The sequence below is a fragment of the Chiloscyllium plagiosum genome, unplaced genomic scaffold (genome assembly GCF_037043375.1).
Source record: "Chiloscyllium plagiosum isolate Xiang-an unplaced genomic scaffold, Cpla_swu_hap1 HiC_scaffold_7, whole genome shotgun sequence".
Lineage (NCBI taxonomy): Eukaryota > Metazoa > Chordata > Chondrichthyes > Orectolobiformes > Hemiscylliidae > Chiloscyllium > Chiloscyllium plagiosum.
In genome coordinates, this window is record NW_028270145.1 from 105,632,439 (window position 1) to 105,647,736 (window position 15,298).

General features: G+C 44.4%; 1 protein-coding gene across 6 annotated transcripts in view; it reads right to left on the bottom strand.

Moving 5' to 3' along the window:
* Positions 1-8,435: 8,435 nt before the first annotated feature.
* bin1a (bridging integrator 1a) overlaps positions 8,436-15,298 on the bottom strand; it is a 161,623-nt gene continuing 154,760 nt past the window's right edge. For all 6 annotated transcript variants that reach the window (XM_043694269.2, XM_043694271.2, XM_087989334.1 and 3 more), the window contains 2 exons: positions 12,554-12,655; positions 8,436-10,800 (listed from right to left, as the gene is read on the bottom strand). In XM_043694269.2, coding sequence (XP_043550204.2) covers positions 10,693-10,800; positions 12,554-12,655 — 210 coding nt within the window. In that variant the 3' untranslated portion in view covers positions 8,436-10,692. The remainder of the gene's footprint in view (positions 10,801-12,553; positions 12,656-15,298) is intronic.

The window sequence follows — 15,298 nt, forward strand, 5'->3', positions numbered from 1 at the left end:
GGAGGGAGGGAGGGAGGGAGGGGGGAGGGGGGGAGTGGGGGAGTGGGGGAGAGGGGAAGAGAGAGAGAACGATGGTGAAGGAGAGAGAGAGCGAGAGGGAGAGAGAGAGCTCGAGAAAGAGGGACCGAGAGAATGAGAGCGTGCCGTGAGAATGTATGAGAGAGAGAACGAAAGAAACAAGAGAGAACGAGAGAGAGAGAGAGAGAGAACGAGAGAGAGAGAGAGAGAGAACGAGAGAGAGAGAGAGAGAGAACGAGAGAGAGAGAGAGAGAGAACGAGAGAGAGAGAGAGAGAGAACGAGAGAGAGAGAGAGAGAACGAGAGAGAGAGAGAGAGACGAGAGAGAGAGAGGAGAGAACGAGAGAGAGAGAACGATGGTGAAGGTGAGTGAGAGAGCGAGGGGAGAGCGAGGGGGAGAGCGAGGGGGAGAGCGAGGGGGAGAGCGAGGGGGAGAGCGAGGGGGAGAGCGAGGGGGAGAGCGAGGGGGAGAGCGAGGGGAGAGCGAGGGGGAGAGCGAGGGGGAGAGCGAGGGGGAGAGCGAGGGGGAGAGCGAGGGGGGAGCGAGGGGGAGAGAGAGCGCAAGAGACCGAGAAAGAGAGACCGAGAGAATGAGAGCGCGCCGCGAGAATGTACGAGAGAGAGAGAATGAAAGAAAACATGAGAGAGAGAAAAAGAGTGACGAGAGCACGAGAGAGAGAGCGCGCGAACGAGAGAGAGCGAACGAGAGAGCGAACGAGAGCGAACGAGAGAGCGAACGAGAGAGAGAGAGAGAGCGAACGAGAGAGAGAGAGAGAGCGAACGAGAGAGAGAGAGAGAGCGAACGAGAGAGAGAGAGAGCGAACGAGAGAGAGAGGAAGCAAACGAGAGAGAGAGAGAACGAGAGAGAGAGAGAACGAGAGAGAGAGAACGAGAGAGAGAGATGGTGAAGGGGAGAGAGAGGGAGAGAGGTGAACGAGAGAGAGGAGAGAGAGGGTGAACAAGAGAGAGAGAGAAAATGAGAGATAGCGAGAATGAGAGAGTGGATGAGAAGAGAGAATGAGAATGAGAGAGAGAGACAAAACGAGAGAATGAGAGAAATGAGAGAGAATGAGAGAACAAAAGACAGAATGAGAGAGAGAGAGATGAGAGAGAAACGAGAGAATGAGAGAAAATGGAGAAAGAGAGATAGAGAGTAAATGAGAGAGAACGAGAGAGAGGAGAACGAGAGAGAGAGAGAATGAGAGAGCAGAGAACGAGAGCGTGAGAGCGAGAATGAGAAAACAAGAGATAGAGAGAGAGCAAGCGAGAGAGGGAGAGATAGAGAGAGAGAGACCGAGAGAATGAGAACGAAAGAAACAAGAGAAGAATGAGAGAGAGAGGAGAGAATGAGAGAGAGAGGGAGAGAATGGAGAGAGGGGAGAGAATGAGAGAGGGAGGGAGAGAAGGAGAGAGGGAGGGAGAGAATGAGAGAGGGAGGGAGAGAATGAGAGAGGGAGGAGAGAATGAGAGAGGAGAATGAAGAGAATGAGAGAGGAGAATGAGAGAATGAGAGAGAGAGAGAGAAGAGAGAGGGAGAGAGAGAGAGAGAGAGGGAGAGAGAGAGAGAGAGAGAGAGAGAGAGAGAACGGGAGGGAGAGAGAGAACGAGAGAGAGAGAGAACGGGAGGAGAGAGAGAACGAGAGAGAGAGAGAGAGAACGAGAGAGAGAGAACGAGAGAGAGAACGAGAGAGAGTGAGAGGGGAGAGGGAGAGGGAGAGGGAAGAGAACGAGAGAACGAGAGAACGAGAGAGAGAAGAAGTGTGAGGGAGGGAGGAGGGAGGGGGGGGGGGGGGGGAGAGAGGAGGGAGAGAGAGAGAACGATGGTGAAGGAGAGAGAGAGCTCGAGAAAGAGGGACCGAGAGAATGAGAGCGTGCCGTGAGAATGTATGAGAGAGAGAGAACGAAAGAAAACAAGAGAGAGAAAGAGAGAGAGAGAGAGAGAGAGAGAGAGAGAGAGAGAGAGAATATGAGAGAGAGAGAATATGAAAGAGAGAGAGAGAGAGAGAGAGAGAGGGGGAGAATGAGAGAGAGAGAGAGAGAGAGAGAGAATGAGAGAGAGAGAGAGAGAGAGAGAGAGAATGAGAAGAGAGAGAGAGAGAGAGAATGAGAGAGAGAATGAGAGAGGGAGAAAGAGAGAGAATGAGAGAGGGAGAAAGAGAGAGAATGAGAGAGGGAGAGAGAGAATGAGAGAGGGAGAGAGAGAATGAGAGAGGGAGAGAGAGAATGAGAGAGGGAGAGAATGAGGGAGAGAGAGAGAGAGAGAGAGAGAGAGGGAGAGGAGGGAGGGAGAGAGAGAGAGAGGAGAGAGAGAGGGAGAGAGGGAGAGAGAGAGAAAAAATGAGAGAGAGAATAAATGAGAGAGAGAATGAGAGAGAGAAAGTGAGAGACAGGAAGACAGGGAAAGTGAGAGACAGAGAACAAGAGAAAGAGAGTACGAGAGGGATAGAGCACCATCTAACGAGAGAGAGTGAGAACGAGAGAGAGCAAGAGAACTCGAGAGAGAGAGAGGGAGTGAATGAGAGAACAAGAGAGAAAGTGAGAGAGAGGTAGCAAGAGAGCGAGCGAGAACGAGAGACAGAGAGAGAGACCGAGAATGAGAGGGACAAGAGAATGAGGGTGAGCGAGAGCAAGAAAGAGAGAGAGAAAACGAGAGAGCGAGAAAATGAGAGAGAACAAGAAAGATAACAAGAGAGAGACAGCGAGAACAAGAGAATGAGAGAGCGAGAGAGAGTGTGGGAGAGAGAGGGGAAGAACAAGAGGGAGAATGAGAGAATGAGATAGAGAGAAAACGAGACACCGAGACCGAGAGAGAATGAGAGAGACCAAGAGCGAGATCGAGAGTGAGAACGAGAACAAGAGAATGAGAGCAAGAGAGCGAGCGTGACAGAATGAGTGAGAGAACGAGAGAGAGAGCGCGAGAGAATGAGAGCGCGCGAGAGAGGTGGATACAGCAAGAGAGAGAACGAGAGAAAGCGAAAGAACAAGAGAAAACGAATGAGAGAGAATGAGAGCGAGATCGAGAGAGAGAAAGTGAGAGAGTGAGAGAGAGAAAGTGAGAGAGTGAGAGAGAACCTGAGAGATAGAATGGGAAGAGTGAACAAGTGAGAGAGAGAGGGAGAACGAGAGAGAGGGAGAACGAGAGAGAAGCGAGCAAATGAGCGAAAAAGTGAGATGAGAGTACGCAAGACATAATGAGAGAGAACGTGAGAGAGAAAAAAAACAAGAGAGACAACGCGAGAGAGAGAGAACGCGAGAATGCGAAAGAGTGAGAATACAAGAGTGAGAAAGGCGGAGGGAGACAGAGACTGAGAGAGGGAGAGCGAGAGAGACTGAGCAAGAGGGAGAGAGAGCGAGAGGGGAGGGAGGGAATGAGAGGGGGAGGGAGGGAATGAGAGGGAGAGGGAGGGAGATGGAGGGAGAGAGAGAGAGAGAGAGAAAGAAACAGTAGGTTCATGGCTGAGTAAAGAGAGGAGGAAGAGAGAGAGTAAGAGAAAAGAAAGTGATAGAGAAAGAGAGAAGCTTCTTAGCTGAGCAAAAAGAGAATTTAAACTTGAGAAGTTGCAACTTAGTCAGCAAAGTCAAGTTAATAGGATGGAGATTAAAAGAGATGGTAGTGATATATATTAATATGTCAAAATTCTGCCACAGTTTGATGAGAAAGATGTTGAAGCCTTCTTTATTTCATTTGAAAAATTAGCTACGCAGATGGTGCGGTCCAAGGATTTATGGGTAATGCTAGTTTAGACTAAACTGGTAGGCTCTTTTAAGTGTTCATGGATTCGTACCAGAAGCATTTAGACAGCAGTTCAGAAACAACGGAGGAACCAGGTCAGACTCATGGTAAGTTCAAACAAATTAAACAGTCATTTTGATAGATGGATGCGGGCCTTAAAGATAGAGAAGACCTATGAGGTTCTCAGAGATTATGCTGCTGGAGGAGGTTAAAAACTCACTTCAGAGATAAGAATTTATGGGGAGGAATATAAAGTTCATGAAGTGAGAAGGGCAGCAGAGTTAGCAGATGAAAACATGTTGGTGCATAAGACAAGCTTCCGGTCAGAATTTCATCCTGTGAGGGATAGAAGTTGGGAGAAGGGGAGATCCGATACAACGAAACAAAGAGTAGAGAATACTGATAAGAGTTTACCACAGGATAAAAAAAAGAAGCCCAAGAGAGTGGAAAGCAGGTGAAAGGACTCTGGTGATTTCACTGTAACGGAGTGGGACACAAAATTACAGTGCCAGTGGTTTCAGAAGGGCACGAGGAAAAGGCGTTTTCGCTGCCAGGAGGTGGAACATGTAAAGTCACAGTGCTCGTCATTAAAGAAAGGCACTGTGGGAAAAGATGCGGTAAAAGAAGCTAAGCCAGTGGCATTGGTGAAATAGTAACGGAAACCTCAAGAAGAGCCGAGATGCTGCAGGACAGTGCACAGCCTAGGCAGGGGCTGGGTAGGAGTTAGTTCCTGATCTCTATAAAGTATTTGCCTCTGTGGGTAAAGTTTACTCAGAAAGAACAGGGGGAAGGGGCAAAAAGTTATAATTTCAAGAGATACAGGATCTAACCAGTCGCTGATAGTAAGGGATGAGTAATTATGCACTCTTTCTAATTTGTTACCCGAGATTGTGGTAATTGTGCTGAACAGGCTGGGGCTGTTTTCCCTGGAGCGGAGGCTGAGGGGTGACCTTATAGAAGTTTACAAAATTATGAGGGGCATAGATAGGGAAATAGTCTTTTCCCTGGGGTCAGTGAGTCCAGAACTAGAGGGCATAGGTTTAGGGTGAGAGGGGAAAGATATAAAAGAGACCTTTGTAGCAACCTTTACCACACAGAGGGTGGTACGTGTATGGAATGAGCTACCAGAGGAAATGGTGGAGGCTGGTACAATTGCAACATTTAAGAGGCATTTGGATGGATATTTGAATAGGAAGGGTTTGGAGGGATTTGGCCCGGGTGTTGGCAGGTGGGACTAGATTGGGTTGGGATATCTGGTCGGCATGGACGGGTTGGACGAAAGGGTCTGTTTCCATGCTGTACATCTCTATGACTCTATAACCTCGAAGAAAGAGGTGCTTAGATTCTTGGGATTTAGCAGATTCTATCAGAAGTTTGTTCCAAACTTTAGCAGTACAGTGACAAAGTTAACCGAATAGCTTAAGAACAGTTTTAGTGGACAGAACAATGCCAGGAGGCATTCAACCATTTAAAAGCAATTGTAACCACCACACCAACTGTAGCTACACCAAACGTTTTGAAATCTTTCAAAGTCACCATCGATGCTAGTGACATAGGAGTTGGATCTATACTACTACAGGAAGATGGAATTGAACTGCCAGTTGGTTACTTTTCGAAATATAGATAAGATTGCTATTTATTCATATATATATATATATATATGGGAGAAGTCAAGATGAATTTCAGTTAAAGTTATCTGTATGTTATGGTAACCTGGTTAAAGAATAGAAAAAAATGAAGCCATCATGATGGTTTGTTTTTTTTTCTTGGTGGGAGGGGGGAGGTGTTATGAAGGTGTAGAGGTGTACTGTACCTTGAAGCGAGAGAGGAAGCTAGCAAGGACTGACAGGAAGCAGAGTGTCCTGAACAAGGTAAAAATGTAACACTTGGTCAAAACGAACAGCTGGAGTTGCCATGGAACAAAAACAAAGTCAAGTTCAGCCAATTTAAGTTATGCCCCAAAAAACAAAATCCAATCGAATTTGAATTTAGTGTTTTGATGACATCAAACCAATGAAATGATTCAATGTTTTGGGGTATAAAACCAGACATTTTGAACCGTTGGGGGTGAACTGCCAAGAAAACCAACAAGAATAGACTGCTACATGAATAGCTCTCTGAAAGGTACCTGTTCATATGAAAGACTTGTGAAGCAGAATACCGAGGAAAAGACGAGGGGGGAAAACTTACAGAGGAGGATACAAGGAGAAAATTCAATAGCTGGCTGGTTTTAAAACTTGAATTAGTTTTTTTAAACATGTTAATCAGGGTTATGAAGCGGACCAGTATTGTCGAGCGAGAGGTAAAAGATAGGTTTAAGAGAAAAGGAGTTGTAAGTAGTTGGTTTTAATATTCTCTGTTGGACTGAGAATAAAGTTAATTTTTACTTTAAATAACGACCTCTGGTATAGTTTGTTGCCTCAATTTAACAGATTACAGCGAGAGATGAGCTTCTGTGTGTCAGATTTAAATTAGCAGAGGGGCTTACCCAGTGTCGTAACACAGTCATCATGAGTGGTGCTGAATATTGATTGTACAATGAAATCTCTGATATCTGGCCTTATGTCGGAGGCAGAGATGAAGAGCCTGAAGATATTTGGGCCTGGAACACAACCCTGAGGAACACTCAATTGAAAGCATGGGTGGTTTACTGAGTGGTGATTAATGGGACAAAAAAGTCCTGAGGCACCTCCTATAGTGATGACCTGCAGCTGAAATGGCTGATCTCCAACTACGATCATCTTATGTGCCAGGTATGACTAACCGGAGGAGCTTGCTCCCTGATTCCCAATGATCCCAGATTTGCTAGGGCTCCTTGCTGTCATACTCAGTCAAATGCTGTTTTGATAGAAGTCCATTCACCTCTTTAGTCCATGTTTGAACCAATGCTGTAATGAGTTCAGGAGCTGAGTGGCTCTGGCGGAACCTTAATTGAGTATCACTGAGCAGGTTATTGCTGAGTAGGTGCTGCTGGACAGCACTTGGCGATACATTGAATCACTTTACCTTCATTTGCTATTAACAATAAAGTCACCATAATCCCAGAATTCCATTTGGCTGCTCTCTCTCATGCGAGAGTGAAGATCTAGACCCCCAAGGAGGGGCCTCTCGGCTCGGAGATCAGTCAAGTGAATCATTAGGAGTCCGGGCTATTTCAGCAAGGTTCACCAGTTTATTACGACGTCAGGCACAGGTTTGTCCAGCAACACAGGTTAACAGCTTCTGTATTCCCCGGATGAAACTGCACAATTGAATTTGAACAATAAGCCATTTTTGTGTTTAAAGATGCAGTACAACCTTAATTACAAAGGAAAACCAATCCAATGTAATAAGGTGACATAATGGACAGCAGGTTAATCCAATGATATTTCCTGGGAAACAGTATTGTCTCTCACACATTGTGTCTCGTGCTTGCAAGTTCAAGGTTAGGCAGAATCTTCAGTTAATGGCTTAGGATTCATTTTGTGAAGACTTCATTGTCTGCTTTGTCTTTTAATTCAGCCAGCTCAGCAAAGCAGGAAAGCAGCCTTCAACCATTTTAGCACAGTATTAATCCTGAAACAATTTTGTTAGGTTAGTTTACATTAAAATCCATTGTTATTAATAAAAAGCTTGCATAGATTTGTTGCTCCTGACAAGAGCTTAAATCCAGATTTTTAGATCCTCAAGACTAAAGGCTGATGAGGAGTATAAGCGGAGGGTCACACCACATTTTAGGTGAGGTGGAAATCTAACTCATGGCATTGGGGTCATTCTGCATCACAAACCAGTTGTTCAGCACACAGATAGATGGGACAGTAATTGGTCAGGATAGATTTGTTCTGTTTATGTATAGGACATACCCTGGGGAAAATTCTCCACATTGTTGGGTAGATGGCAGTGTTGTAGCTGTATTGGAACAGCGTGGCTAGTGGAACAGCAAGTTCTGGAGCACAACTCTTCAGCACTAATATTGGAATGTTTTCAATGCTCATAGACTTGGTGTCCATTTCTTGATGTCACATGGAATTGGCCGAATCAGATTGGCTGAAGCCTGGTATCTGTAATGCTGGGGATCACTGGAGACCGCAGAGCTGGAACATCCACTCATTGCTTCCAGCTGAAGATCGTTGCGAATGCTTCAGCCTTATCTTTTGCACTGATGCACTGGGCTCCCATCACTGGGGTCAGGAAGGGAGTTTCTGTGGAACTTCTTCCACCTCTAGTGAGTAGTATTAATCATTCATGAGTGGATGTGGCAGGACGTGGATCCAATCTATTAGCTCTTTCTATGACTTGTCGTTTACCCTGCTTGGTACACAAGCCATCCTGTTTTGTAGTTTCACCCTCACCTCCTTCCACCTATCGTATTCCCAGCGCCCCTCACACCTCCCCCCCCCCCCCACCTTTTATCTCAGCCCGCTTGGCACACCAGCCTCATTCCTGAAAAAGGGCTTATGCCCGAAACATCGATTCTCCTGCTCCTCGGATGCTGCCTGGCTTGCTGTACTTTTCCAGCACCACACTTTTCAACTCTGGTCTCCAGCATCTGCAGTCCTCACATTTTTCTTGTAGTTTCATGAGATTGACGAGAGTTTCCCTAAAAGGTTATTTCTCCTACAACCAAATGTCCTTCTACTTTTATGCTACTGAGTCCAGAGAAAGGGGCAAGAACACAAACAAATTCCATAAGTATCAAACACATGCAACCAGAAGACCAGTTTTATTTCTTTGTGCACTAGCTATGAACAGAGCAATTCCAACTACATTACATAAAATCACTGGGAATGAGCGATATCACAGGTTGTAACACCACACAGAAGTGATCAGGGCTGCTTGCATCTGAAAAAAAACAAACGGATCAGAACACAACGCTTGTGGAAGACACTGAGATAATTCACCAACAGAAACTTTTCAATTAACAAACTAATGTTCCAGTATTGGAAAACTGACAATCTTTTTTAAATAGGACAATACTGAAACAAACCACTTCCAAAATCTCACTGTTGGGAAACTATTATATTTACATATAGTCATACAGGTGGCAATGACTCACATTGAACATAATAGACACAAGATAAAAGTATACAGATGGCTAGCTTAAAACCTTGATTGCAAGGTAAACTAATATCTCACTCACGAGAAAAAATACATGGTTGCAGGACTTACAATAATTAAAATACTGGTAAGTCAGGCCCCTCAGGATTGGAGACAAACCTGCCAAGGCTACAGCAGCATTTAAAAAAAATAAAAGATGATCAACATCTTAATTCAGACCGCTTGCAATGAGCTGGACAGGTTTACAAGAACTCGAATAGGGCTCATGGGTTTATTTGGCATCAGTTGTCCCTGGGGTAGGGGAAGGAGTAAGAGTAAAAGTGAAAAAAAATCTCTGCTCCAGACTGTTACACACATTATCCAGCAGGGGGCATGGGGTATGCAGAGATGTCAAGGATTGGTTCCACCATCATGCTCATCTATCAGCTCCCACCATCCAATCCCTACAGAATTGACTGAAATACCTACAGGCTCCAGCAAGGTTCAATGGACCTCATGGCCAAAGTCCACAGGGTTAGCAGTAACCTCTTGCTTTGCCGAAAAGGAGTTGAGACCGATGCAGAAGGAAGTGTGTGATGTTTTGAGACTGGGAGTCATTAATGCTTCAGATAAAACGCCTTACAACCTGGTTGAGAGAATCAATTTCAAATTCATGGAAGACAAATTAACCTTGACCAAGGTTGAATGAACAATGCCAATCTGATATCACCCAGGGTTGCCAACTCTCCAGATTTGTCCTGGCTTCCTTGGATTTAGAAAGATCATCTCTGACACCACAGGAAAAGGATTTTAACATTTCTGCTCTTCTTTTTAAAAATGAGAGTTCGGAAAGAAAAAATGATCAAGGGACTGTCAAGAATCAGCCAAAGAGTAATAATGAAGAGCCTTCTTACTTTCTCATTGGTCAGATGCATTGCCGCAGAGCCAATGGGAAAGGGCTGTAAAAGGGAATAGGATGGAAGGTAGTCTTGGAAATATTCTGGGATGTTTAATCTCAAATGCAACTCTATCGAGAATTAGCTGCAGACTAATCTCTAACCACTGTTCCAGCCTATGAACAATGAGAAAATAAACTCCCAAACCAAAAGCAAAAACAAAAAAAAACAGAAGACTGACTTTCTACCTTTTGATAATATATCAATGAAAATCATGACTCTCCTGCAATTCTCTACAGCAGGCAGGCTCTTGTAGCAATCACCCAACAATTGCTTCAGAGATTCATTTTTCTCTCGCTCAAGAGTTCTCATGAAAATAATGAACCATTGAAAATAAACCAATGGACACCCCTTTCCAGAAATTATATAAAAAAGGTAGAATCAAATGTGGTTCAAGGGTATGAATAGCTTCATGTAAATTCAGTTCTTAACTGCCCATTTCAGTCACTGCCCTAGGACCATCCAATGAACATAACTTGAAAGAATGATCAAGCTTTACATTGGCTGTTTAAGGATCACACATTAACTGCATCACTTACATAATTGCCTCCTGAAGCATTTGGAAGGTCAGCTCAAAGACCTCTTAAAAAGCAACACCAGTAGCTTTAAAAACAAACACAATCAACCTTCTCCCACTTCTAATCTGGATATCACATAATACCTTAGATATGTTTGGACTTTCCCGTATGCTCAAATTGTCACAACAGAACTTCATGCAATGGAGAAACTAGAGTAAATTGCTGTTTTAATGGTAGAACTGCTTGTTCCAAGCACCAGCTGCCCTTTGACTAGCATTCAAAGCACCATAGCCCAGAGTTGGTAAACATGAACCACAGCTGAATGCTTCACATTTACAATGGCAACTTCTGCATTTCAGTTGACAGAATGAGGAAATTGCACTGGTGTGGGTCTTCCATTTGCAAGTCCCACGAGTTTCCTCCCACTTCTCTGCTCTTTCCTTTCCGACTGGTTATTGAACACGCTCAGTAAAGTTTGCTGGGAACACACTCCTGGCCGTCTTCAGATCTTTGCGCTGAATCCAGTCAATCTCCTTTATGCCCATGAGCCAGCCTTCATCCTGTGGAGGAAAAGATCATTACAAATAAACAGTGATGCAACATTAGCAAGAATCAGCTTTCCCATCTCAGATGGCATGGAGTTCAATTTCTGCTCACCAGTCAGTTTTATCACGATAAAAAGGGGTCATTTAGGACCTGCCCTTTTGTACCTTTCCCCAGGTTCGGGTAAAGGTCGCATGCTCAGCAGAATTTCAATGGTGAGGGACAGAGAGCTAAAGCCAACATTTAGATACACAAACATACATTTGGATACACCATTTATTTTGCATGGTATGTACGCAGAATGCACCCTGTTCATCTAGAGTGTCTCCCATTTTTCATTCACTGTTTTATATGACTGGTCCAGTTCAATTTCTGATCAACGGTAACCCCAGGATATTGGGAGTGGGATAATTCAGTAAAGCCAATGCCATTGAATGCCAAGATAAAATTGGTGACTCAAGAGTGCTATGGAATTCAGGAATGTATCAGTATGAGAAGACATTACTTGGGAGCCTTGTGTCTAGACCTGAAGTTAGAAGGAACAATACACTTAAAACTTGCATTTTTATAGAACCTTTCACAACCACAGGACTTTAAATGGATGTGAAGTGCTTTTGAAATCTAGTCACTTACAATACAGAAGTGTGGCAGCCAATATGCCCATAGGATAGTCCCACAAACAATGAGACAACTCACTGTCTCAGTCAAATTATATAGTGTCAGATGTGGCTTTGGTCACCAGGGAAGACTTCATTGCTCTTCTCCAACATAGTAGCTCAGAACCCTTATCAGAGGGCAAGCAGAGCATCCATTTAATCAGTTCTATCAGATGAGACATCTGAGAATGCAGCACTTCTTCACCATAAGTCAACCTAGATCATGTTCAAGTGGGATCACATTACTACAATCACATTCCCTGCCAAATACCAACTGCTCCTTTACTGAACTGTGTGAATGCATTGAACTTAAAATCAAATTGCAAAACGTAGGCTTTAAACACATCTTCAGATAGAGTTCCCATTTCCTCCTCTCCATTCCCATATCTCAGTAATCCAATAACTTTTGATGCTTTGTGCTGCAAAACGCCTGATGCTTATATCCCAATACTGTAAAGGAATACCATTTCCGATTTCTATCGGTGAAGCAGCAAGTTTTGGAAATATTCAGCAGACCAGTCAGTATTGCTAAAACAAAACACAAAAGGTAATATTATGGATCATGAAGAAAGCTTGAAGGAAGGTCTCTGACCAGAGATTTTAATGCTGTTCCTCTCTCCACAGTTACTGCCAGGAATGAGGAGTGCTTCCAACGGTTTCGGTTTATGGCATGGAGAACACATTTGCTTTGATCTTAAACCATATTAAGTGTTTGCCACTGCACTTTCAATTGATGCGGAAAACGGAAAGGAGGTCACATCATAGATGCCATAACGTCGTTTGGTCATGGAGAATTTTATAATTTGGAAGGCAAAGAACACAAAGGTTTTCGAAGCTCAGAGTAGCATCATTATTTCATTTTGTCCATCACCACTTGATTGAAGCTTGCAGCATTCAAATTGGTTGCCATGATTCCTATATGACTTTCAAAGTTAGTCTTGGTTTTAAAAGCACTTCGGGACAACATGAAGTTGTAAAAGGCAAACTAAGGGACTACATGAAATGGAAGATTTTCCACCTCCTTTTTCAACCCCAAATTTACCACACAACATTCTACACTGAAATAAAGTTGTGAAGTTCCTCTGACCATAGTTAATGTTTATGAACTGCTCACCTGTTCTTCTGGGTTTTCATGAGTAACAACAAAAATGACATCGCCTACTTTAAGGTTCAGCTCGTCGGTGTCTGTTGCATTGTAATCATGGAGAGCACGAACCTGCCACAACAACAAAGTTCATTACAATTCATGCGCTTCCGTTCTATTCCACAAAAATTTCAGCGTCAATTCTCATGGGTCGCTGACGCCAATATTTCCTTGGCACGAATCAGCAGCTTCAAGTTGTCTGCATTAACCAAAACATCCAAGGTGGTCACTGACATCAAGGGCTTAAAGGAGGGAATTCCAGTGCTCAGGGCAAAAACTGAAGCCACAGCTGCTAACAATGGAACTGAAGGAACTAGAAAGGTGTGGGCCACCAGAATTGAAGCAGTTCAGAGTTGCAGGGCTGAGACGACTGGGGAATCAAGGACAGTGGCATTAATAACCCTTTGAGTTCGAGCGGCAGGAGCAGAGAGCAGAAGAAGCAGAGGTTGCTGGGAAGGTAAGTGATTGTTGTTTTAAGTAGGTGCTATCTAAACCATACAGCCTCCCTCGCAGCTACCACCACTAACCTTGAGTTTGTAGACTCGGTTAGATTAAGGAGCCTTGGATGACGAGAACAGAGGAGCTTCACGTGAAAAAGAAGCAGGCAGGTTACGTAAGGTGGAGGTAGCAAGCGTCTAGCACAGCTTTACAGGATTACAGGCTTACCAGAAAGGAGCTCAGAATTGGACTGAGGAGAGCCAGGAGGGGGCACAAGAAAGGCTTGGCAAGAAGAAGGATTAGGGAGAACCCAAAAGGCATTTTACTCATACGTGAGGAATAAGAGAACGATCAGGGAGAAGGTAGGGACGGTCAGGGATAGCGTAGGGAACTTGTGCTGTGGATGCTGAGCAGATAGAGGAAGCCCTACATGAGTTTTTTGCTTCAATTTTCACTCAGGAAAGGGACCTTGTTGTGAGTGAGAACTTTGAGGAGCTGGGAAACTGACTTGAACAGATAGAGATTGATGAAGTTGATGTGCTGGAAACTTTGGCAAACATCAAGACTGATCATTCCCCAGGGCCAGAGCAGGTTTGTCCTCGATTGCTCTGGGAATTGAGAAATGAGGTTGCTAAGCCACTGGCGATGTTGTTTCCTCTCTCCATGGGAATAGTACAGGAGGATTGGAGGGGGGCAAATGTTGTTCCTCTTTTAAAGAAGGGGAATAGGGAAATCCCTAACAATTACAGACCAGTCAGTCTTATGTCTTTGGTCGGCAAGGCCTTGGAAAGAATTCCAAGGGATAGGATTTATGACTGTTTGGAAAAGTAGAGCAAGATTAAGGGCAGTCAGCACAGCTTTTAGGAGCAGGTCATGCCTCAAATCTTATCGAGTTCTTCGAGGTGACAATGAGACAGGTCGATGAAGGCCGAGCAGTGGGTGTGGCGTACGTGGACTTCAGCAAGGCATTTCATAAAGGTTCCCCATGGTGGGCTCATGCATAAAGTCAGGAGGTATGGGATACTGGGAGATTTGGCTGTCTGGATTCAGAATTGGTTGGCTGACAGAAGGCAGAGAGTGGTTGTAGATGGAAAATATTCTGCCTGGAGATCAGTGGTGAGTGGGGTCCCAGAGGGCTCTGTTCTTGGGCCTTTGCTCTTTGTAGTTTTTATAAATGAATTGGATGAGGACGTTGAGGGGTGGGTTAGTAAATTTACCGATTACACAAAGGCTGGAGAAGCTGTTGACAGTATCGAGGGCTATTGCAGGCTGCAGCATGACATTGACAGGATACAGAGCTGAGCTGAGAAACGGCAGACGGAGTTCAACCTGGATAAATGGCAAGTGATGGATTTTGAAAGGTCAAACTTGAATGCTGAATATAGGATTAAAGACAGGATTCTTGGCAGTGTGGAGGAACAGAGCGATCTTGGTGTTCAAGTACATAGATCCCTCAAAGTTGTCACCCAAGTGGATAGGGTTGTTAAGAAAGCATATGGTGTTTTGGTTTTCATTAACTGGGAATCAAGTTTAAGAGTTGCGAGGTTTTGCTGCACCTCTACAAAACCCTGGTGAGACCAGACTTGGAATATTGTGTCCAGTTCTGGTCGCCCTATTCTAGCAAAGATATGGAGGCTTTGGAGAGGGTGCAAAGGAGATTTACCAGGATGCTGCCTGGACTAAAGGGCTTGTCTTACGAAGAGGTTGATTGAGCTCGGACTTTTCTCCCTGGACAGAAGGAGGAAGAGAGGTGACTTGATCGAGGTGTACAAGACAACGAGAGGCATGGATAGAGTCGATAGCCAGAGACTTTCCCCAGGGCAGGACTGACTGCCATGAGGGGTCACAGTTTTAAGGTGTTAGGAGGAAGGTATAGAGATGATGTCAGAAGTAGGTACTTTACACAGATTTGAGAGCATATGGAATGCGTTGCCAGGGTTGCAGTGGAAACAGAGTCATTAGGGGTATTTAAGTGACTACTGGACATGCACGTGGACAGCAGTGAATTGAGGGGAGCGTAGTTTAGGTAATTTTATTTCAGGTCAAGACTTCATAGTAACCCTGATTATTGTAGTCATTCCAAAAACTGCTGCACATGGTAATGATACCAACTCAGTCACAGTTACATTTGGCATGGTTATTCACTATATTGCATTTATGTTCATGTGCTCTCAACTCTTTGTAGAGTGTAGTAGTGCGTCTTCTTCCACAATGTGTAACGCCAGTGGTATTTATACAGTGAGGGACAGCTCCATGACAGTACTGCAAGTTTGTTGA